This window comes from Nematolebias whitei, chromosome 13, assembly GCF_014905685.2.
Source record: "Nematolebias whitei isolate Nwh7 chromosome 13, NemWhi1, whole genome shotgun sequence".
Classification (NCBI taxonomy): domain Eukaryota; kingdom Metazoa; phylum Chordata; class Actinopteri; order Cyprinodontiformes; family Rivulidae; genus Nematolebias; species Nematolebias whitei.
The window spans coordinates 20826312-20848610 of NC_056510.1; the positions used below are offsets into that span (position 1 = coordinate 20826312).

Genomic DNA, 22299 nt, shown 5'->3' on the forward strand with positions numbered 1-22299 from the left:
GTTTGTTTAAATCAAAGCTGGGTCTTTGACAGCGGAGAGACTGAAAGACAGAAAGACAGTGGCTTTGAGAGATATTAAACATCCACCTTCTAAGCCCAGATTAATTCAAAAAAGGGATCTGAAACGTTTTTGTGAACAGTCATTCCTCTGGGATCTGTCTCACTTTGACTGGCATCGTATTCTGTGACGTGAACTCCGCTTGGAACTATTTTCATAATAGTTTCATTTATTTTGTGAACAAACATGCTCCTTTTCGTCAGTTCAGAATAAAGGGACGAGACAGCCCCTGGTTTACTCCAGAGCTAGCTGACCTCATGCACAGGAGAGATCATCTTTGGGCCACAGCGAGAAAATCTGACTCAGACACTGATTGGTTGAGTATTCGACAGATGAGGAATAAATGCACAACTGCTGTCAAAGCAGCAAAACGCAACTATTTCTTATCTCAGACCTCCAAAAATCTAAATGACCCTAACAGATTCTGGAAAACCATCAAATCTCTCTCAGGCACCCCCCAATCATCTGACCTCCCATCACAACTTCTCGTTAACTCTGTTCCTGTGTCAAATAAGCACGAGATCCTGAACTGTTTCAACAAACATTTTGTTGCTTCTAGTTCTTTATTTGACACAGTTACTAATGGAAAATCAGCCACTTAACTTAATAATCAAACTTCTACAAACCACATCCCTCCTACAAGTCAATCCTCATTTAATCACACCTTCTCTTTTTCTCCATTCTCAGTCAGTGAGGTCAATAAACTGTTAAAAGATCTTGACCCTAAAAAATCTGCAGGTCCAGATGAACTTCCACCTTATTTCTTAAGGCTGGCTGCTCATATCATCACAGTCCCTGTGACCCACATATTCAATCTCTCCATAAGACAAAACTCCATCCCAGACACTTGGAAGACAGCCTTTGTTCTTCCGTTGCTGAAGGAAGGTGACCCCACCTCACTGAACAACTATCGACCAATCTCTAAACTCTGTATTTTAGCCAAGGTTCTAGAAAAACTGATAAACTCTCAAATCAAAAATTACCTGGACTCATTTAACATCTTACCTCCACATCAATCTGGTTTCAGGAAACAACACAGCACAACCACTGCTTCACTGAAGGTTCTTAATGATGTTGTTGAAGCACTGGATGCTAAGGATTATTGTGCTGCACTTTTCTTAGACCTGTCTAAAGCTTTTGATACTGTGGATCATAACATCTTGTGTCATAAGCTCTCAGAAATCGGCTTCTCAGAACACACCATTGGTTGGTTCTCTAACTGTCTTTCAGACCAGAGGCAATGTGTTCAACATAATGGTACTTCCTCCAGTTATTTAACATTCAACAATGGTGTACCACAAGGCTCAGTCTTAGGACCCACCCTCTCTTTACAATCTACATACATAATGTAGGTAAAAACATCCCTAATGCATCCATACATTTCTATGCTGATGACACAGTTGTTTATTGTCGAGCTAAAACTGTTGCTAAGGCTTTCCAGCTTTTGAAATCTGCATTCAACTACATCCATACAGATTTGTTCCGCCTCAAACTTGTCCTAAATGTCGACAAAACCAAAGGGATGCTTTTTTCAAATAGGAAGTTGGTCCCAGCAGTTCTTCCTCCGATTTTATCCTCAAATGGTGTCCCCATTGTGTTTGTTGATTCCTATAAATATTTGGGTATCTTGGTCGACTCACATCTCTCTTTTAAGCTCCATGTGGAAAACTTGGTAAAGAAACTGAAAGTTAATGTAAGGAACTCTCGTGATGGTTTGGACCAAGATCACAACACAACAGACTGACGATAAATAATACGTGTTTATTGTTTCTAAGAGGGAAGTGACAGCTGGTCTCGGTGCTGGTCTGGGTTCTGGTTCTGGTGTCGGTTAATGGCAGGAGCAATCGTCTCAGATGATCTCAAGGGTCCTGAAAGGTGGACGTGTTCTGATCTACAGCTGCTGGAAGGGCTGAGTCCGGTGAAGGACGACAGTCGGCCGCAGCTGTCTGCGTGTCCAGAGTCCGTGATCCAAAAGGGGAGGTCAGGCTTTCCAAGGTCCAGTAACGAGGAGCAGATGTCAGGCAGTACCAGGGGAGCAGGCAGATCGGTGGTCGTGCAGGCGTGGGTCGGTACCAAGAGCAGATGCAGAAACAAATCCAAAAGGGCAATCCAAAGAGACGTGGTTGAGGCAGGCAGAGGGTCAAGGAACCAAGAGATCAGGCCAAACAAGAAGGGGAGGACAACCAGAAAGAGGGACAGGTAGCGTGGAGGGCAAGACAAGGAGCGAGGACTTGAACAGGGACAAGAGAGGGCAACAAGGACTACAGGCATGAACGCGAGATATTTACTAACTACTAAGAGTGTTCAACTATCGGGCACCGAAGAGTTGACAGGTTGCTGCTTATAAAGGGTGGAGAGAACAGGTGCAGCCAGTCAGAGATAATCAGGTCAGCTGGCTGCAGTGCAGACAATTAGTGCAGTCAGCCTTCACCAACATGCAGAGTGGACAGACTGGTTCTCCACATACACACACACATGAGAACCAGGTAGAAGGAGATAAAGAGTGAGAATGAAAAGAGCAGAACAGAACTGAGAAACCAGAGCTAGTGAACAGAGTGATAAAGATCTAAATACAAGGACGTGATTCATGACAGGTTTCCTCTAACCATCCACACTGAGCTCCATGTCTTCTTCTTGGGTAGGATGCTGTTACTATATGCACCCTGGGCTCTGGCACAGCGTTCGGGGAGTCGATCCTGGACAACACCCCAAGACACGCTACTATTGTCACTCGGGAATTCAGCGAGCTCCTCCGCATTGATCAAAAGGAGTTCAGGTCACTGTGGGAGGTATGTTTTGTTGCCTGTGTACTTGTAGGATTCCAGTGTTTTCTGTAAGTGTTTCCTAGCAGCCCCTGAGTGGCAGGGTGGATCTATACCACCACAGCTGATCCTGATCCTGGCTGACAAGTTAATGGTGTGTTTGGACCAGTTCCTCTCCGCTGGAACATCATGCTACCAAGTGGTAACTAGTTACAGCCCTACAGCCCCGAGCTAAGATAAGAGAAACTAACATTTCCTTGTGCCTCCTAGTCCTGACTCTGTGGTTCCTTCTCATGGACATCCAGTCTCCTTGTGCCAGCTAAGCAGAACCTCTCCGTGAAACCTCCTGTGTGTCCTGCCACTCTCCAACTCACTCTACTCACCTTTATCACCCATCTGGAGTCCTTTAACCTGCAGGCCTCCTAAACAAATAAGAGAAAAACAGATTGATCTCAGAAATTATATGAAGTATTACTGTCACTAAGAATTCCCTTATACCTGAACCCTTCGGACACTAAATAAAATCACTTGCTGTCTACTTGAATGTGTCAGTCTCTCTCTCTCACACTACTATTAAATATATTACTCATGAAAGTACTTTAACAGTATCTGCCTACAGAAACTCTCTATCTGTTACACTTTGCTATAGTTAAGGCTAAAAATCTGAGCATGATTTGAAAATGCTTTATTTACTAGGCTCTGATGAAACAATAAAAAAAGCGTTAATCAGTGGTTTGTGTCCTAAATCTGGTGCAACATATCTTTACTTGTAACTTAAAGCACACAGATGCCCCATCAAACAAATTAAATAGATCTTAACAGCTGAGTGGGTTGCTCACATGCAGCCTCGGGTTTATTTAAGCCATCCAGATAAATTAATGCACTTACTACATCATAAGCAAAGCACATTATTTTAACAATCATCCCCAAAATCCTACATTTTAAAAGTTTTTTCAAAGTTTCAGGTTGTAATTAAGTTAATTTATGAACAGTTGGCTAAAATATTAAATGTGAATAAATCTTACACTGAACCAAAGCTGTCTGCTCAGCTTTCAAGTTTGTTGCACGTGCTTACTGTATTTAAACCTTTTGATCACTAGATGGGGGTGCAGCACAGAAAGGAAACTTTACTAATTACTAATGGAAGGAAACTCCTTTACAACTTTAGTAATATCAACATATTTTTATTACCGGTCACTGAAAGGAGACAGGTGGGCGATAATGTTTTTGCCTCTGTGAGTACATTTGCCTGTCCGTTAGCAAAATATTTTATAAACCTGTGAGCATCTTTGAATGAAACTTCCTAAAAAAATAAATCAAAAATCAAAATGAACATCCACAACTGATCTTAGCAAGCACAAAAACAGCTGTAGCTCACAACTTTTACAAATAGTAAGCTAAAATCTTGATGTGGTAGTAGCAGACAGTCATCCCCGACATGAGCACATGTTGCTGTATGTCGTATATTTTCAAGGTTTGACCAAAACACCATCTTTTCTCATCGTAAGATAGTTTGTGTAAATGTCTGGCATGAACGGCAGTGGGCGATGTGCATTCCCTTACAGAATGCCAAACATGCAATCAGTATTTAAGCAGTCACTCACTATATGATTCACCTGTATAAATAAAGGTTGAATGAATGAATGATCAGAATAAGCTCAATATTTGAATAAAGGCACATTAAAATAATATAATTGATGTAATTCTGTTAACAGTCATTTGTTATTTCATGCACATGCACTGTTATGATCAACCCCAGGTGATATGCATCTGTCACACCTCTGGAGTTGACATTGTGGATTGCAACTTTTGACTTAATCTTTTAATAATAGGAGTATGTAAGTTTCTTTTGGCTGCTTCTTTATACAAGGGTCACCATGGCTAGCGAACATGCATGAAAGATTTGACTATTTGTTTTACACTGGACCCCCTTCCTGATGCAACTTGGGCTTGAACCCATATCCTCAGGATTATAAGACTGCAGCACTGACCACTGAGTTACCACAGCTTCATGCTTTTAATAATAATAATAATAATAATAATAATAATAATAATAATAATAATATAACAACAACTATAATAATAATATTAACAAAATCAATTTGTAAGCAAGTAAAATTTTATGTTTATAGCACTTCTCAAGATAAAAATCAGAAAGTGCTTCAACAAACAAAATAAAAAAAAAGTGCACAAAATCAATTTAAGCAAAGGCAGATTTAAAAAGATGAGTTTTTAGCGCACTTTACATTTACAAATATAAAAGTACTGTCTATCAAGAATCATAAAAAAACAAATAAATTAGCAATAATAATAATAAATATAACTAAATTAAATCATAATTCAATTAATCGCCATTTTACTCACTAACTTGTCACACAACCTGTGTAGTTTATGTTAGTTATGTGCAATCACGTGCATTTAAGCTATATTCATTCAACCTTTATTTATACAGGCTAATCCCATTGAGCCTCGGGGACTCATTTACAAGAGAGACCTGAGAGACCTATTACTACCTGTGAAAGACTTATTCATACAAATTCATTCTACCTGCACTGTTATATTCTACCATGTTGTTATTTTTTACTATATTTCTTTTGGACCTTGTAAACATTATATTTCTTTTAACTTTTTTGGTACTTTATTTTGTACTCTTATTGCATGCTTTAGTATTTCTTGTTTTTTTTTTTTTTTTTTTTTTTATCAAGTCAAATCAGTTCTTCTCATCCTGAACATTTCATTCCACTGTTGACCTTGTATAAACCTGCATATGACAAATAAACAACATAACATTCAGTTAGGGCTATAAAAACAGCAACAAAAAGGTTTAATTTTATTTTATTTTATTTTTTCCAAGGATTCTGCCGTCTGTAGTTCCTTCAGGTGGTGTGGAAGTGATGAGGAGCAGCAGCACCTAAGTCTCGGTCCAGCATGGTTGTGAGCTTATTTCAAGGAATTTGAAGACGGGCTGAGTTGTTGGAAAGAAGATAATTCATTTTTATGTGCTGGATGAGCAGCTCCTTAAGGTAGAGAGGACCATTGCCATACACTGGTGGTGTATCAGAAGACACATCTTCTATTCTGGCAGAGGCATGAAGCCAATGAAGAGAATGCAGGACCTGTGTGATGTGTTGTTTTTAGTTTTTGTTAAGAGTCTGGAAGAGGCATGGACACGTTTTCAGCATCAGAATGATGGTGATGAGCTGAGACTTGCAAAGTTTTAGTTGGAAAAAAAAAACCCAGAAGTTTTTACACAGATGTTTAACATGGGAGTCAAAGGAAAGGTGAGGATCAAATTGGAAAACAAGGTTGGTGACAACCAAGTAGTGTCATGTCCTGACCAGAAAAGTTTATGGTTGTTATGGGAGATGATTGAAGATGACAGCTTTTACTTTTTACTTTGACTACGCCCCACTGTGAAAATACATGCAGACTTTTAGACCCTTTCCTGGAAGATAATGACTGGAAGGCAGCATATTTTTGTTTCAAAACTTGGTCATTTAGTTTAGCATTTATTATTCCTTCACAGATGCATCCATGTTGTTTGCAATAATGTACAACCATTGATGCTGCATGCAGAAAGTCAGAGCAACTAAACACTAATAACATAGACAATTTCTTCTCTATTCATCTGAAATGAAATTATCTTTGCACTTATTTGAATAAAAAACACGCTTCATATAATCTACACTTTATTATGTTGTGTTTTTGTGTCAAATATGCAGTTTTCTACCTTCTAGTGTGGATGAAGTTCAGGTTGATGTTGCCTAAATGAGATATTGACTCTCTGAGAGCTTTCTTAGCGTCCTTCAGCTAAAAATGCTGACAGCATCAGCATCCTTACATCGATCTTCTATCGTCTGACTCGAATGGTTGTGTTTCAAGTGAAGAATTCAGATACTGTCTTGATGTACTCAACGTTGACTGCTCTCAGCATGTTTCAGTTTGTACAAGTTCACAAACGTTGAGTATGCGTCATTCTATTTTATATAATTTGTCACAAGAAAACGTTTGTTCACGGCTGGCAACAAACTCGAGAATAATCCCTGTAAAAAGATGCAGTTGATCATTTCAGATCATTTCAACATGGGTTTGATGTAATCTGAACTGGGCTTTGTGATGCATGAAAAATGATAATCTATACTGAGTCATTTGTTACATCCCTGCAGCCACGGTGAGCAGAGAACAGCAGCTAACTGGGTTGGAGAGAAGGGAAAGGGCGACATATGTTTCCAGATGTTACCAAGCCGTCTCCTCACAGAACGACCCTCATGTTTCTGAGACCAGCTGAGACCCGCTACACCAGTCCCCGAAGGACTTTTATTTTTTCTTATTTCTGGCTGTCCACTTATTCTTCTAGCATTTACTCTAAGTTTACTTTAAATATTTATGAAATGGTTCGGTTCAAAAAGACGTTGCAGTATGTGAACATGGAGTCAGTGTTTACAGTAACGGATGTACAATTCTTATCAAGGGCTGTGAAAACTAATTCATCCAATAGATAACACATAGATATCATTCATTGCACCTGAAAGACTCAAATATATTTTACTTTTAAACAAACAAAAAAAATCTTTAATTTCTTTGCTGCTCAGAAAGTTCACTGCAGCTGTCTGTGTCTAATAAGTAACAAGGTCAAACATGAAGAAGTTCTCTGCTCTCTGTGGTACACGCTGTATCTTTTAGGGTATTTGCATCTTAATAATAATGAAATAAAAACAGTCAGAAGTTGTTCAGAGCTGTCTTGAAATAAGGTTTTGACATATTTAACACCACATCTCTGCCCCCGATCAGTGCACTACAACAGCACATTACTTCATTTTCAGCAGTTTAAAGCAAAAACATGCAGACATTTTTTGGTGAAATAGCAATATAATTAGTTCCAAACAAAAAGCAAATCATTTTTTATTTATTTGTATTTGCAGATTAAACTTTTAATGAGCTTAAGGACTGACACCCTTTGTTAACTTACCATACTTATTTTCTTTATTACTGTTTCACACACAACTGGAACCATTTCTGTTGTATTTAAATCACTTTATCTAGTAAATAACCAGGCCATTGTAGGACAGCACTGATTTCATTATAATCCACTCTGCTACGCTAATGTCAAATTGTCCTTCATGTGCACACGTAACCTTTTTTTTTCGTTTTAACCCTCAGCTCACATCCATACATTTCTACACATACAGACCTTTTCATAAATAATGTATCACATTACACACATCCTAATGCTTGTCTAATTTTATACAGTTTTAGTTTCCAGAAAAAATGAATCAAGCAGGTATTTTGTTCTTTTTACATTATTTACAGTACTAAGCATGTACATTAAATATAAAGTAGTTTTTTTGTAATATTTTATTAGTGTTAGAAGATTTAAACACAATTTCTTATGTACATTTTTGACGAAAGCTCAATTAGCTTGATGTAAAAAACATTTTGTGGGGTTACAACTGAAAATAATAAAGTATATTTGTTCAACATAACAATTTAATCAAAAAGAACATTTTTTTTTCTGATGGTGGTAAAACATAAAGGAGAATATCAAAGTTTTTGGACCCTTGCAACTAAATATAAAATTATTAAATTGTCTGTCTTAGAAGTTTATTTGAAGCTAAATTTGCACTCAAATGTTGATTTTAAACAACACAAATCCTAACCAGATTTAGTTCATTAATGTTTTGTGTGTGCTGTGAATCACGTAATTCATAATTCATCAAACGTGCTCCTGCAGAGCTGCAGGTCAGCAGAAAGCTGCACAATGTTCTTTGGTTCCTGATTGTTCTTCCCATCCACTGACCTCACTCTGCTTGAACACTTATTTAGGGATGTTGTGCTGCAAACTGAGCACGCCCTCTGTGTCTGTGTGACCGACAGAGGACATGCAGAGAGACTGAGCATGCTCTGCTGGGAGCTCAGTGACTGGAGTTATCATCTCCCAGCAGCTGACGGTCTCCATGCTCAGCTCTCTGCTCACTCTGCTCTCAGAGACGCTCCAAGGTGCAGCTGGATTATGTTGGACCCACGAGATTAGTGATCCTATAGGAGACTAAAAACTGTATGTTCATGCTTGGAGTCTTTGTGATCTCCTGGATTAGGATGTGGACATTACCTTCAACAACTGGCTGTGTGAGATTCTCAAAACATCTTTAGGTAATTCTGCTCTATTTTAATGTTAAAATGAATTTGCTGCGTGAGAACTTCAGCTGACCTTTGATTTCTGGACGTTCGTTGTTTCCAATGCAGTTCAGATGTTTAAGTTATTGTATTTCCTCTCATTTAATAAACTTGAACTGGTCAAATTTAACAGAAACAGCCGAACAAAGATAAAAATCAAACACCTGAAAGTGTTTTCTTCAACTTGTTTTCCCCAAGTGTCATGAAATATGCCTGCAAACGTTCAGAATGAACACTTAAAGAACAGTTTTTACCACATAGATTATGTAATCTGTTCATGCTCCACGATGCACAAAGATACTCGAGCATGAACGACTGATTTTAAACTGAGATGTGGGAGGACGCAGATGATCTGACTTTATCCTGGACATAAAGTCGACTCTTTACAGGATATTCTTTGTGTAAATCAGTTAAATAAACAACGTGTTTTGAACTTGTTTACACAGTTTTACTGGTAGATGGCTTCAGTTAGGTAAAATAGGTTAAATAAGATGTAAATTTTAGGATGTATGTGTCTTTTTTGTTGCTGTTAATTGACAAATAAATACTCAAAATTACAGAATTTTATTAGAGGAAAACAGAAGACTGCACACAGTCCTGAATCTACCCCTTGAGGATAAAAATTGTGGAGATTAGGATGAAAATTACATTTTTTCACTCAGAACATTTTGCAGCTGAGATCAGTCAAGTGCAACAATGAAGCATTTTAATAATCAGAATTTTCATCAGTCTTTTACTAAACAAAGATTAGTTCTGAGAATTTACCCATTGAGCACACAAATCCTTCCCTATTGACATAAACGGCAATGTTTCTCTTTTTTTTTAGTTTTGTATCGGTTGAACAATCAGTAAGTGACCACAGCTGAACACAATTTTGTTGAAAAATAAATTATTAATTCAATCAGTTTTAAAGGTATTGAGCTATAATATGGTGTGGTTAAAGCTGAAAGTCATTCTCAGCGCGTACGCCAAATGTGACGTCTTGGAAAATCACAAGATTTATGCCTTTATGCTGTTTTTAAGGTTTCACTTAAAGTTGAAGGTTTATATTTGGAAAGTTAGTTTTTCTATTGTTTTTTTAATGTAGTGAAATGTAAAGTTTTGTATCTGTCTTAATGTATCATGAAAAATAGGATCAAATCTGTCTGAGTAATGAGGTTTAACCAAAGAAAACTTTCTGAGCCACATTAATGATTGATGTCAAACTTTGCAGGATTACCTGACGGACCTCTTTCATTCAGTCTAATTCATTGTTATTCCCAGTCCATATTAGACTTTTTCAGGGCTGCCTGAGTCCCAGCACATTTGTGTTTCCAGTAACAACTAAAAGATTTAAAAAAAAGTCTGACTCTGGCCACTTTAACTAATCAGCCTTGAACACAAAAACCAGCTATAGTAGTTGATTTAAAGATACAGAGCTACATTTTGGTGTGGTAAAAGCTGACAGCCATTCTCATCATATGCTTTGAGTGTGAACATACTTTATTTAAAACTTGAATATATATATTTTTTTTAGTCAACCATATCTGTCTGTTAGCAAATTATCCCCCGAGTCACTTGACAGATTTTAGTGAAACTTTCAGAAACTGGTCACTGCGTGTACATCTACAACTCACTGACCTTTGGGGGTCAATTCAATCCAAGATGACCAGCACAGCAAACCATCTTAAGCAAACACAACAATGGTTCAGTCAGTACTGAGCTACTTCTTTAGTGTGGTAGCAGCTGAGAGTCAGCCCCAACACATACTTTTCATTCATTCATTCAACCTTTATTGAAACAGATAAGTCACATTGAGCCTCAAAGACTCATTTACAAGTGAGACCTGTTTGGACAGACAATAAAAGTGATAAACTGACACATGTAGGAATTGGAGGCGAAAAAAAATTCCTATCAGACTTAAGGGCTAAGCGATTGAGTGAAATTTCATGTTGTCACATGAAATCTTATGTAAAGTTATTTTAAAGTTTAGACCAAAAATGGCTGTATCTCCATCTTTTCTCAACATAGGATCTCCGTTTAAAGCTGAACTCAGGGACGTTAGATCTAATATTTGCCTATTTTAGAAGGTTTAAAAAATTATTTAGGTGATGGTTCTATATCACAAGAAGCAAAATCATCAATACTGACTAAACAAAACCAGTATGCTTGTTGTACACTAAACACTGAACCTACTCTTTCTTTAAATCTCCACAAAGCACCAGGTCCTGTCTCGAGGGAGCAGAGGCTTTATTGTCTCAGTCTGAGATCATTCGCGCTCTTCAGTTTAAAGTGCTCCCTCCCTAATCCTAAAACCTATAATTGTTAACAAAGATTAATAGGGCTGCTAAATTGGCTCTGATGGCTTTAGTGTGTTTGCATTAATTAAATTTGAATGATTCAATCTTTTGTTTGCATATAACAATCTCACACGATGAGTTTCGATCAGCAGCAGGTCACCTCTCATTTAAAAAAATATGAGGTCACTGATGTCTTTTTGGGGCTTCAGGTTCCCTATGGCGGCATCTGAAGTGATTCAGTGACATCAGAGAGCAGAATTAGATTTAAAACATGACCACGAGTCCTTTGGCATCAGAGGAACACATCTAGAGTCCTTGCTTTCCTTCAGTCTCCACTGAGCAGAAGATAAAAAGGTAAAGGTTATTAGCGTGGCACTAAGTGGTTCTCAATCGGCTTTTTATTGACTTGAGCAGAGCTGCAGCAGCACATAATCACTTTGTGTTTGCTGTCTATCCTTCGGTAGTCTCCAGTCATCAATCTACCGGGCAAATTTCAGTCAGAAAATACAATTTTGCACATGATTGAATATTAGAGTGGTGTAAAATCTCAACTCATCAAAAGGAATACTCAGATTAACTTGTGTAATTTTTCACGTCTTGTAAAAATGCTGAAGTATTCACTACAAAATGGATTTCAAATTTATAATGAGCTATCCTTATTATCGGTTTATCGAATTCTATTGATGCCACTCAAAAAAAAAAAAAAAATACTGTGAAATAGTTGGTAAATTATATTGTTTCTAACAAAACCTCTTTCATTTTATAGCAAAATGTTCTCACATTTTACCCATATATTTATCATGTTATATGTTATCATGGTATTACCATATTTTCTGCCGTACACGTCGCACTGCCCTATAAGTCGCATCAGTCCAAATATGTCTAATAAAGTGGAAAAATCTATAAATATGTCGCTTCGCCGTATACGTCGCATCTATTATGCGTCACCGCTGACTCGTCGCGTTTGTTACACGTCACCGCTGACAACCGGAAATGTGGGTCGGTGTTGTGCCAAAAATCGATGGGCGGCCGCGCAAGCGTGCACAGGAGGACTTTAACAAAAATTGAACAAGTTTAACACTTAAAAACAATTTTTTGTTTGCTCAAAATGATAGTAAAGGTGTGTCTCAGTCTAATTTTTGCTTAATAAATGCACTCCAGTGGTCAAATCAGCTGCATTTTCAAAAGCCGATACACGGAAACATGAACGTGCAGAGGGCGACTCGCTTTTCATTTCTTCGAAATTTAACAAGATAACCACCTAAAACAATTATTTGTTAGCTCAACTTTATAGCAAAGGTGTGTCTCAGTCGAACTTTCCTTAATAAATGCACTTTGACAGTCAAATCAGATGCATTTTGTTGGGGTGGTGAAGCAAAATGAAGCTGATTCGTTTGCTCCAGGCAGACGACGGCAGCTGGCTTTGGCAAGCCGATTGTGTCATTAATAGCCACTTTTACCTATTACATGATACAACGGCATGTCATACTATTTGAGTGCCATCTAGTGGCTGAAAATGGTAGTGTTCAATATTTTCAGTCAGAATGAATGAAAACGGTCATATCGCCGCCAAAATTTGGTTTATACGAGAAAAATATCCATAAATATGTTGATTCAGCCTATAAGTCGCAGGGCATGCAAATTATGCAAAAAAAAAAAAAAAAACCAAAAAACCAAACATAACTTATAGGCCGAAAAATACAGTACATGAAAATATTAAGGTAAATAGATAATTCTGTAAATATTCCCAAAGGAAACTATGCTGTTAACATCCAGGGTGTCCAGAGTTTCATATTGTTTGTTTGTGCAACCTTATTTTTGTTGAATTATTTAAAAGTCTTAAAATTTGTACCCATGATCTTGTCTTATTTGTGGCTCAGTGGTTGCATTTGATTAGACATCTTGTTGCAATAGCGTCATAAAATCATGACATTTGCATGAATGCACGGGAGCAGCATGATGTCGTTATGTAATATCTGCGCTGCTGCTGCTGGGCACAGGAGGATCCGAAGGCAGACCTTTTGATTTTCTTTGCTCTGTTTAGCTTTTGGCTCTTTCTAGTTTGCCCAGTTTGAGATATTAGCAAAGAGAAATACAAGATGACAAGTTAAAAAGCCCAAGAAGTGAACAAGAAACGAGGTGAAAGAGAACAGCGCCGTTATTAATGCCAGTTTTGCATTTTCAGATTTGTTGTTTGTTTCGTCTGCGAGCCATGCTTAGGGTTGGAACTAATTAGGATAAAATAGCAACAAATATCCCAAACACTTGCTGATTTTTTCTTGTCTTCACAGCCAGAAGACACGATGACAGATGGAGAGAATTGTTTCCCCTGTGGGCTGCTGCCTTCATTAGACTAATAAGAGACAGTGGGAGACACAAATCTTTGGGAGGAAAAGAGAAAAATGGCTTTGTCTTTTCTCTTTATGAGATGATTTTAGTAACTGTAGACCTGTGATTTGTTCTTGTGTTTATTTTTAATTTATTGCGTTTGTTTTTGTAGAAATATCATCACTTCATGGCTGGACTACTTGCCCCACCATATGGCGTGATGGAAAGCAGTGGTGGTTCTGACAGTAAGTAACCTAAAGGTGCTGCTAATCTGTGGATCCTTCTCTCCACTGGCTCCCTGTTAAATTAAGAACTGAATCTTACTTCTAACCTACAAAGCTCTCAACAACCTAGCTCCATCTTATACTAGAGATTGTATTGTTCCATATTTTCCTAACAGAGCACTTTGCTCTCAGACTGCAGGCTTACTTGTGGTTCCTAGAGTTTCCAAAAGCAGAATGGGAGGAGGATCTTTCAGTTATCAGGCTCCTCTCTTGTGGAACCAACTTCCAGTTTATGTCTGTGAGGCTGACACATTGTCCAGTTTTAAGACGGGGCTTAAGACTTTCCTTTTTGATAAATCCTATAATTAGGATTGGCTTGTTATGCTGCTATAGGCTTAGACTACTGAAGGACAAATTGACCTCATTTCCTTAACGAATTGTTAAAATTGAATAGTTTTCATTTGATACTATTTCTATCTTAACATGTGACTCTTGACCTGCTATTGTGTATCTGTTCCTCTCAAACCCAGCCGGTTGAAGCAGATGGCTGCTGAGCCTGGTTCTGCTAAAGGTTTCTTCCTCATGAGGGAGTTTTTCCTTTCCACTGTCGCCTTCATGCTTGCTCAAGATTAGAGTCTGCAATGAAGTTAAACTCAAAGCAGTCTACTCCTCAAATAAATAATGTTAAATTATTATTTTTATATATGAATGTTTCTGTTCAGTGCCCTGAGATGACTATTGTTGTGACTTGGCGCTATATAAATAAACTGAATTGAAATGAATTGAATTGGATGCAGCTGTTGATTTTTCTATAGGGCAGTTGAGTAAAACTACAAAACTTGTTCCATTTAGCTTCACTGGAGGTGCCAGTTTTTTGTTATGAGTTGTGCTGGAAGAACCCAAAGGCAGGCATGCAAGAAGCAGATTATTATAATGTCAAGAGTTTTAATTCGTGGAAACCAGCAGAGCTGCTGGAGCAGGGCTCCCAAATGACCTCCATCAAATAGGAAAAATCCAGGCAGGCAGAGAAATAATGCTTCTTCAAAGATTTTATGACAAACATGGCAAAATTACATTATAGCTAACAGTCTCTTTTTATATGTTTTGCATCTGTTCTAAATGTTTGAATAAAAAAAAAGATGCAGTTAAAAAACAGAGTAGCTAAAATTATAGTTACATTTTTAAATGGAAAGAAAAAACATCCAACACAAATGGAGTTTTTTTTAGTTGTTTAACATATTCACAAGCATTTCTTGTTCTTAAAGAGAACTCAGTGCTGTAATATTCACGTCCTAATTTCAGTGTGATCCTGTTTTTCTTCTAACATTTTGATAAAAACTGATTCATGCTTTGCACGTTAACTCAATATTGGCTTGGCCTTGCTCAGGCAGGGAATCACTGTAACTTGATTTATTGTCATAGATCATAAAAATGATGAAGAGCAGTGAGGCAATCCAGAATCTGCTGGGTTAACAAATGTTAGTTTGCTGTATGCTGTTATGACTGATTAACACAAAGATGGCTTTTTCTGTTTCACCTGTGCAAAAATCTATATTTTATCATCTGTTCTACCCAATTAAGGATTTGATCTTTTAGAATTGGTTGTAAAAGATTCTGCTTTAGGTTTTGCCATGCTTTGGAGCCACATCGTAAAGGAGATTATTTTTGCAGTACATGCAGACAAGCTCATTTGGATTTGGATTACAGCACTCTCCCGTCTGAAGCAGCTCGGTGAAGCAGTAGTGATTAAATAAATTCGACCAGTTTTTAACAGCTCAGTCAGTTACGCTCCTGCTCGCTTACAGCTCTTTGGTGTTCAAAATTTATGCTGACTTTTAAAGTCTTAAATTATTTATTCCACTATGAAATAGTCCAGCTTTAAAACAGTCGCATCGGATTTTGTTTTTGGACAAAACTCTTGGCTTGAATTCATTTTTACATGCCCACTGTGCATGCTGCTGATGTGACTGAACAGATGTGACACTTTGATGGATGGAGCACATGAAGCCACATGACTCTTCATGAATGAGGCGACTGAAGTCAGACTCTTAACAGTTTATTTCACTCACAGTTTAACAAAAAACCTCGGAGTTATTATTTTTTTTATTTGAGTTTTTTTTTGCTTCTTCTGTTTTATGTGTTAAAAATCTGTTAAATGTAAGAATGGCAAGAAAATAATCTTAAAAGTCAAAATTACATTAACTGAGAATGATGTTTCAAACGTGTTGTATGCCACAATCCTTTAAAATAATTCAAATTGTATTTCTAGAAAAAAAAAATTCCACTAAAATAAAATGTTTTGGATTTTTTAAAAAGTTGGTAGTATGATAGCTGCACAAAATGAAAGTTTTATTGCAATAAAACTTTTTTTGTGTGAAGAAAAACACTGATTGTCTCTGTGTTTACTTTAAAACAGCCACATTGGTTCAAATTGTAAATTATTAATTTGGTTTTCATGAACCTTTACTTGAAATTTCAACTCAGTTTAAGGAAAAACAGTTTATTGTAGCTCACAAAAATGAGGAATTGTAATACGAACCAAGCAAAAAAAAAAAAAAGTGCTTGATGCAGAGATGAACGTGGTTATTGTTTCGTTTTCTCATATACTTTAAAAAAAACTGACATAACAGCTGATGTGTTGATATACTTAGCTAGAAAGTAAGTTTGAAATTAATTTGATTTACTGCAAAAAATGCTGGTGTTTTGGGTCTAAAGTGTTTTTTTTTAATCAAAAATTTGTTGTATTAAATCAGAATCATGCAACATTTGTTGTTTGTCTTATTTAGTCTTTTTCTCTTTTTATTTACAGTATTTATTATTTCTTTTTCCAGGAATGCCAGAAAAGGAGAGCATAACCAACAATGAGCTTGTTTCAGTTTCTAGGCATCCAAATAAGGTAAATAACCTTTCAGAAAAACACATTAGACAAAACTACACAGCTTAATACTTTGTGTAGCTCTTACAATGAAAGCCCAGAAGAAATAAAGACCATGAGCTCACGTGTCGTGCACTCTGCTTCACCTGTCTGACATTTTTCTGTATCTTGTCCAAGTTCTTTATCAGTGGATAAGAATAGGTACAGAACGACATTTTGTTTAAATTTAGTTTCTGTATAAACACGGTGGCTGGAGTTTTGTCTCCGTCCACATCAGTTCCTGTCCCACCTTTGTCCTGCAGCCATTTCCTGGCTGATAACGCTGCAGATGTATGACGCCTGGAGTTCAGTCACAACACATTTCTGTTAAGTTTTTAAAAAAAAATTGTAGCCTTTAATGTAACTAACAAATAAACGGAGCTTTAATTTACTTTAACATTTAAAGTTATTTAAAAAGCCCTTATGCTGTGGTGATGTAGTGAACTCATTTTTTGTAAATAAAAGATGAGGCTTTAAAACCTTTGCATAAATGCATGAGCTGCACCGCTTTCTGAGGCAAGCAAAGTGCTTTTTAAAGGTCAAAGTCCTGCAGCTTATGGCCTCCGTGGGAGAAACGATGAAAAACTAAAATAAAATAGATATCACACATTCACATAGACTATATGAGACTAATAAAAAAAAATTAACAGGAGTTTCAAAATAAATAACTTGAAGGAAATTAGAAGATGATGGATTAATTAAAATGTGATAGATGAAAAGCATATTTGTCTGAGATGCTTTGGTCCTCCAGTGTCTTTATTACATTTCAATGACTTTCCATTTTATTCCCGTCTCATTTTGTTTTGCAGAAGTCTTTCCTTGAAAGTCCAGCCAAAGTCCAGCCAAGGTGCACAGCTCAGGTACACATCCATCCTTTGTGTGTAGAGCTCCTTCGGACTCTTGCTGTTGTGATGATTAAACTTGCATTTCTATGTGCAGGGTCTTTCTGAGAAGATCCTCTCTGCCGGGAAGATCCTCCGTAACGCCATCCTCTCCAGAACGCCTCACATGATCTGTGACAGGAAGTACCACCTGAGCACATACAGGTTAGCTTCTCATGACTCTGATAATGGGTTTGATTGATTTGTGAAATAAATTAAAGGAAAATTAGGGGGTAAATGTGAATGAAGTACAACCCCCCCCCCCCCCTCCCCCCATAAATATTGAAAGCAAAGGTGAACTTCACAAAGCAACAAAGTGTGTAAAAAGTGCAAGCACTTATAATGTATTTACTGTTTGTTTGCATAAAGGCAGTTCATGCAATAACTTCAAACAAGACTGGAAATATGCACAACAATGCAGTATTTCTTTTTACAGCTTCATCACAACAGTAAAATTTTACAAATTTATGGAATTTAAGCCTTTGTTAGGCAGCCATAATGTCTGTTAGGCAGACATAATATGAAAGACTGATTAATGAGGCATTTTAATTTTTGTTATTTTATTGTTTGCATAAAAAAGAAACAATACACATAAAGGAAAAGATAAAAACCAAAATGGGCTTACAAGCGGCCCTCCCCTCCTTTCTAAAAGAAAATAAAGAAAAAAAATCATAAAAACTTTATATATAAGCTTACATCTTACTTTAAACACACACACACACAAATACACGCCAAAGCAATGGTATTATCTATTCATAATAAATTTAAATTGTCCAAAAATATTAAAACAATAATTAAAAATATAAAGCAAATGCGTTAAAAAAATCTATAAACTTTGTTTCAACTTTTTTTATGATTCACTTAGTTGTTTTAAACTGTTCCACAACACAACATCCATTAATTCATTTGGTAATGTTTAGAATTATAATTTGGCTCTGATTGGGTCTCCTGTGATTTTAGCTGAATGAACAAAGAAGTAAAACAATGAACAAACATGAGGATTAAAAAAAACAATGCATTTTTTTTCAGCACACAGAAAAAGGAGAATTAAGACAATTAGCAAGGTACAAAGGAATAATGATTCAGCTCCATGTCTGTTGGGTGACTGTGGTATAAGAAAATTATACATTTAGATCAGAGGTGCCCAAAGTGGGGCCCGCGGGCCAAAGTTGGTCCGCCAAGCTGTCCTCGTTAATGTGTTAAGATTTCCTTTGAATAATCAATGTGTTCTCACCAGCCATTCCACCCATTGATTCAAGGTTCTTTATTTGTCGTTCCACCACATGTGGTGGAACAAAACCATGTATACAGGGTACAGGTTGACTTTAATGTTAAATGGATAAGTCGGCCCATTAACTACCATATGTATGGGACTGTTTATTTATGTTCAAATTATTGTTGCTGTTAAGTTGTGTTGCTGTTGGACATGCATTTTTTTTTACATTTTGCACTACATATACATATACACACTGAAATGCCATAATTTTGACATGTGTTTTAATTTCTTACTTTGTATATATATATATATATAACTTATTTGTCATATTTTGTGTTCTGTAATGTTCTTTATTCAGAATCAAAGGTTAAATAACTGTATATTAAATAAATGGACTTTACTTAAAGATGGATTTGCATTTCATGAATTATGTGTTTTCATTTGGCCCGCAGCCCTCTGATAGATTTTAAATTTGGCCCTCTCAGGGAAAAAAGTTTGGGCACCCCTGATTTAGATGAAAGCCCTGGTTTTATTTTAAAATAACTCTGATTTAGATAAAAGGCAGATAAAAGCTGTTACAATCACTGCTAAGATTTTTGAGGAGCAGGACAGAACGTACAAACATTCACAGGAGGTCATGTTTGGTGGACGGTGAGTTGAATCAGGACCTAAACACAGGCAGGAGGAGGAGGCAGGTGGACAAAGACAAAAACCTTGAATTCCTAACAGTCACAGGAACAAACAAGAAAATCTGACCAATGACTTAGAAAACTATGTTTACTGAGTGAGCCTAAACCTAAAGAAGTATTTCTGAATCTTCCCAGGCAGTGTTGTGTGGGGACAGAGATGGTCGACTGGCAGATGCAGCACAGCTCCTGTGTCCTCTCTCGTATTCAGGCTGTGGGCATGTGGCAGGTGCTGCTGGAGGAGGGCACTCTGAACCACGGTGAGACTCACTTACATCCACCGGTGAGCACATCTCGCAGCTTTTACAGCCGAGTCCTGCTGTCTGTTGCCACACAGTGGATGGAGAGACGAGTTTCCAGGACAAGTACCTCTTCTATCGCTTCCTGGATGATGAGCAGGAGGACGCTCCTGTCCCCAACGAGGAGGAGAGGAGGGAGAGCCAGGAGAAGCTGCAGGACACTCTGCTCTTCCTCTCACAGATTGGACCGGACGCCCTTATGAGGATGATTCTGAGGAAACCGTACGGCTTTCAAGCAGCTAAACCTAAAGCTAAACATAGCGACTGGGTTTGTTTGTAACAAGTTTCCTGTGTTCCAGTCTCTCTGAAAGGACAGCACATGAGTTGGAGATCATTTATGAAGAGCTGCTGCACATAAAGGCCTTATCTCACCTGTCCACCAGCGTGAGTTCAACGTCTGCATTTTGTGTGCAGACGTGAGGTTTTGAGCTCTAATCAGACATTTTTGTGGTGACAAGAAAACACCCGTATACATGTTTTTATTACTCGTACTCCTTTTGTAGTGGTCTGAATATCTGTGTGTTAACTCAAAGTTTTGTGTTCACAGGTAAAGAGACAACTGGCTGGAGTTCTTATCTTTGAGTCCCACTCAAAGGCAGGGACTGTGTGTAAGTTTAATCATCGTCAACCTGGTGATCATTAAATAATGATCATCATTATTAGGTTAGGGTACCACTAAAGCTTGTTTTGTTCATCTAACCTCAGTGTTCAACCAGGGGGAGGAGGGCACATCCTGGTACATTATTCTAAAGGGTTCAGTCAATGTGGTCATCTATGGGAAAGTAAGTATATTTTTAAAGACAGTTTGTCTCTCTGATCAGGGTTTTGACTCTATAAGTGATCCGTACTCTTTCCTGCACAGGGTGTGGTGTGCACTCTTCATGAAGGAGATGACTTTGGGAAGCTGGCACTCGTCAACGACGCTCCCCGTGCTGCTTCCATCGTCCTGCGAGAGGACAACTGTCACTTCCTAAGAGTGGACAAAGACGACTTCAACAGGATTTTAAGGGTGGGTTTCAGGTTAACTGGTATAGTTTTAATAACCCTATATGACTCTACTACCCCCTGCTGGCATTTATGGAACACTGCAACACAAAATGCACTTTTTTCAAAAATGATCTTATGCGCTTGAATTAAAGGTAACTGGACATTCTTTCCTGTTGTTGCCTATTTCTAAAGCATTTATTTCCACGTGAGGCTAAAAATCTACACCAACATAAGTCTTAAATAACGTTCAAGCTTTATAAGTTGCTTATAATGACCCGTCTGTTGGACTTGATTAGCTGCAGATGCAAATTTGCTGTGTGGAAAACTTCCATCTGGGATGCCAAATAAAATGTTTACTGCTAAAAGTCAAATATAACTAAATAAAACGTTCATGACTGATGCGCTGCAGATGCCTCAGAATTTAACCTAATGTTTCCTTTTTATTCTTTTAAATATCAATCAATCAACCTTTATTTATACAGGTAAATCCCATTGAGCCTCGAGGACTCTTATAATATAATATAATATACTTTTATTGTCAAAACATACTTTACTATTTAAAGGAAATCATAGCATCAAACAAAGAAAATAGAAGATACATGCTCACAACAAAACATATTTGTACAATTGAGCACATTTTAAATGTAATGACATCATCATATTTCAGTAATGTTTATTTCTTCACTCAAAGACGATAGAATATTAAAACGATTGTTATTTGATGTTTAAAGATCACTTGTATTAATTGTGGTTTTTTTGTGTGCAAAAAGTTTATGTAAGCCTTTATCCAGATTTAAACAAGTTTATAAAACATGATCTGTTAGCATGTATAGTGGACATTTCTCTACAAAATGAAAAGTCTCTTTAATGTATTAACTTTATGTGCTTGTGTGTTTTTGTGTGTGTGCTGTGGAGGATGTGGAGGCAAACACTGTCCGTCTGAAGGAGCATGGTCAAGATGTTCTGGTGCTGGAGAAGAGTCGAAACTCCGTCCATGGATCCTCTGCATCTCATTACAAGTAAATGTCCCGCTACACAGCCAGACATATGTGTTGAACAAAGCTGTAAATGTAGACCCAGACTCAAATCATGGAGTTTGCTTTCTTTCTTACTTGTAAATTCTTGGAAATTCTAATTAATATTCAAAGACAAAACCATAAAAAATGCAAAGCTTTGGACAAAATGTGTCCAAATCAGAAGGATAGCCTAAAATCAGTGTTGCTTTTGTTTTTTAATTTATTTTTTGTTATTAAGTATACTATTTAAAGATATTGGTCAATAATAAAAAAAATAATAATAGAGCTCGACTTTGAGCTACCTAGTTTACCATATGATGCTACAATGCAAAAAGGCTCAGTATATATACCGGTGTGTGTGTGTGCGTATATATATATATATATATATAAATATACATACACACACAAAAACAGATACACAAAAACACAGCTCTACAAACACACACATATTTATTGACCAATATACATACTGTGAC

At 37.1% G+C, this 22299-nt stretch overlaps 1 protein-coding gene across 4 annotated transcripts in view; it reads left to right on the forward strand.

Annotated features, from left to right (window-relative positions):
• Positions 1 to 22299, forward strand: part of rapgef4a (Rap guanine nucleotide exchange factor 4a) — a 41099-nt gene that overhangs the window by 8049 nt on the left and 10751 nt on the right. For 2 of the 4 annotated variants that reach the window (XM_037686461.1, XM_037686462.1), the window contains exons 4-15: positions 2700 to 2846; positions 13773 to 13845; positions 16656 to 16720; positions 17548 to 17598; positions 17678 to 17784; positions 19660 to 19781; positions 19859 to 20042; positions 20120 to 20204; positions 20368 to 20428; positions 20526 to 20602; positions 20683 to 20829; positions 21723 to 21826. In XM_037686461.1, coding sequence (XP_037542389.1) covers positions 2700 to 2846; positions 13773 to 13845; positions 16656 to 16720; positions 17548 to 17598; positions 17678 to 17784; positions 19660 to 19781; positions 19859 to 20042; positions 20120 to 20204; positions 20368 to 20428; positions 20526 to 20602; positions 20683 to 20829; positions 21723 to 21826 — 1223 coding nt within the window. Of the gene's footprint in view, positions 1 to 2699; positions 2860 to 12943; positions 12994 to 13772; positions 13846 to 16655; positions 16721 to 17547; positions 17599 to 17677; positions 17785 to 19659; positions 19782 to 19858; positions 20043 to 20119; positions 20205 to 20367; positions 20429 to 20525; positions 20603 to 20682; positions 20830 to 21722; positions 21827 to 22299 lie in introns of all 4 variants that reach the window. The other 2 variants (XM_037686463.1, XM_037686464.1) reach the window with 2 other exon arrangements.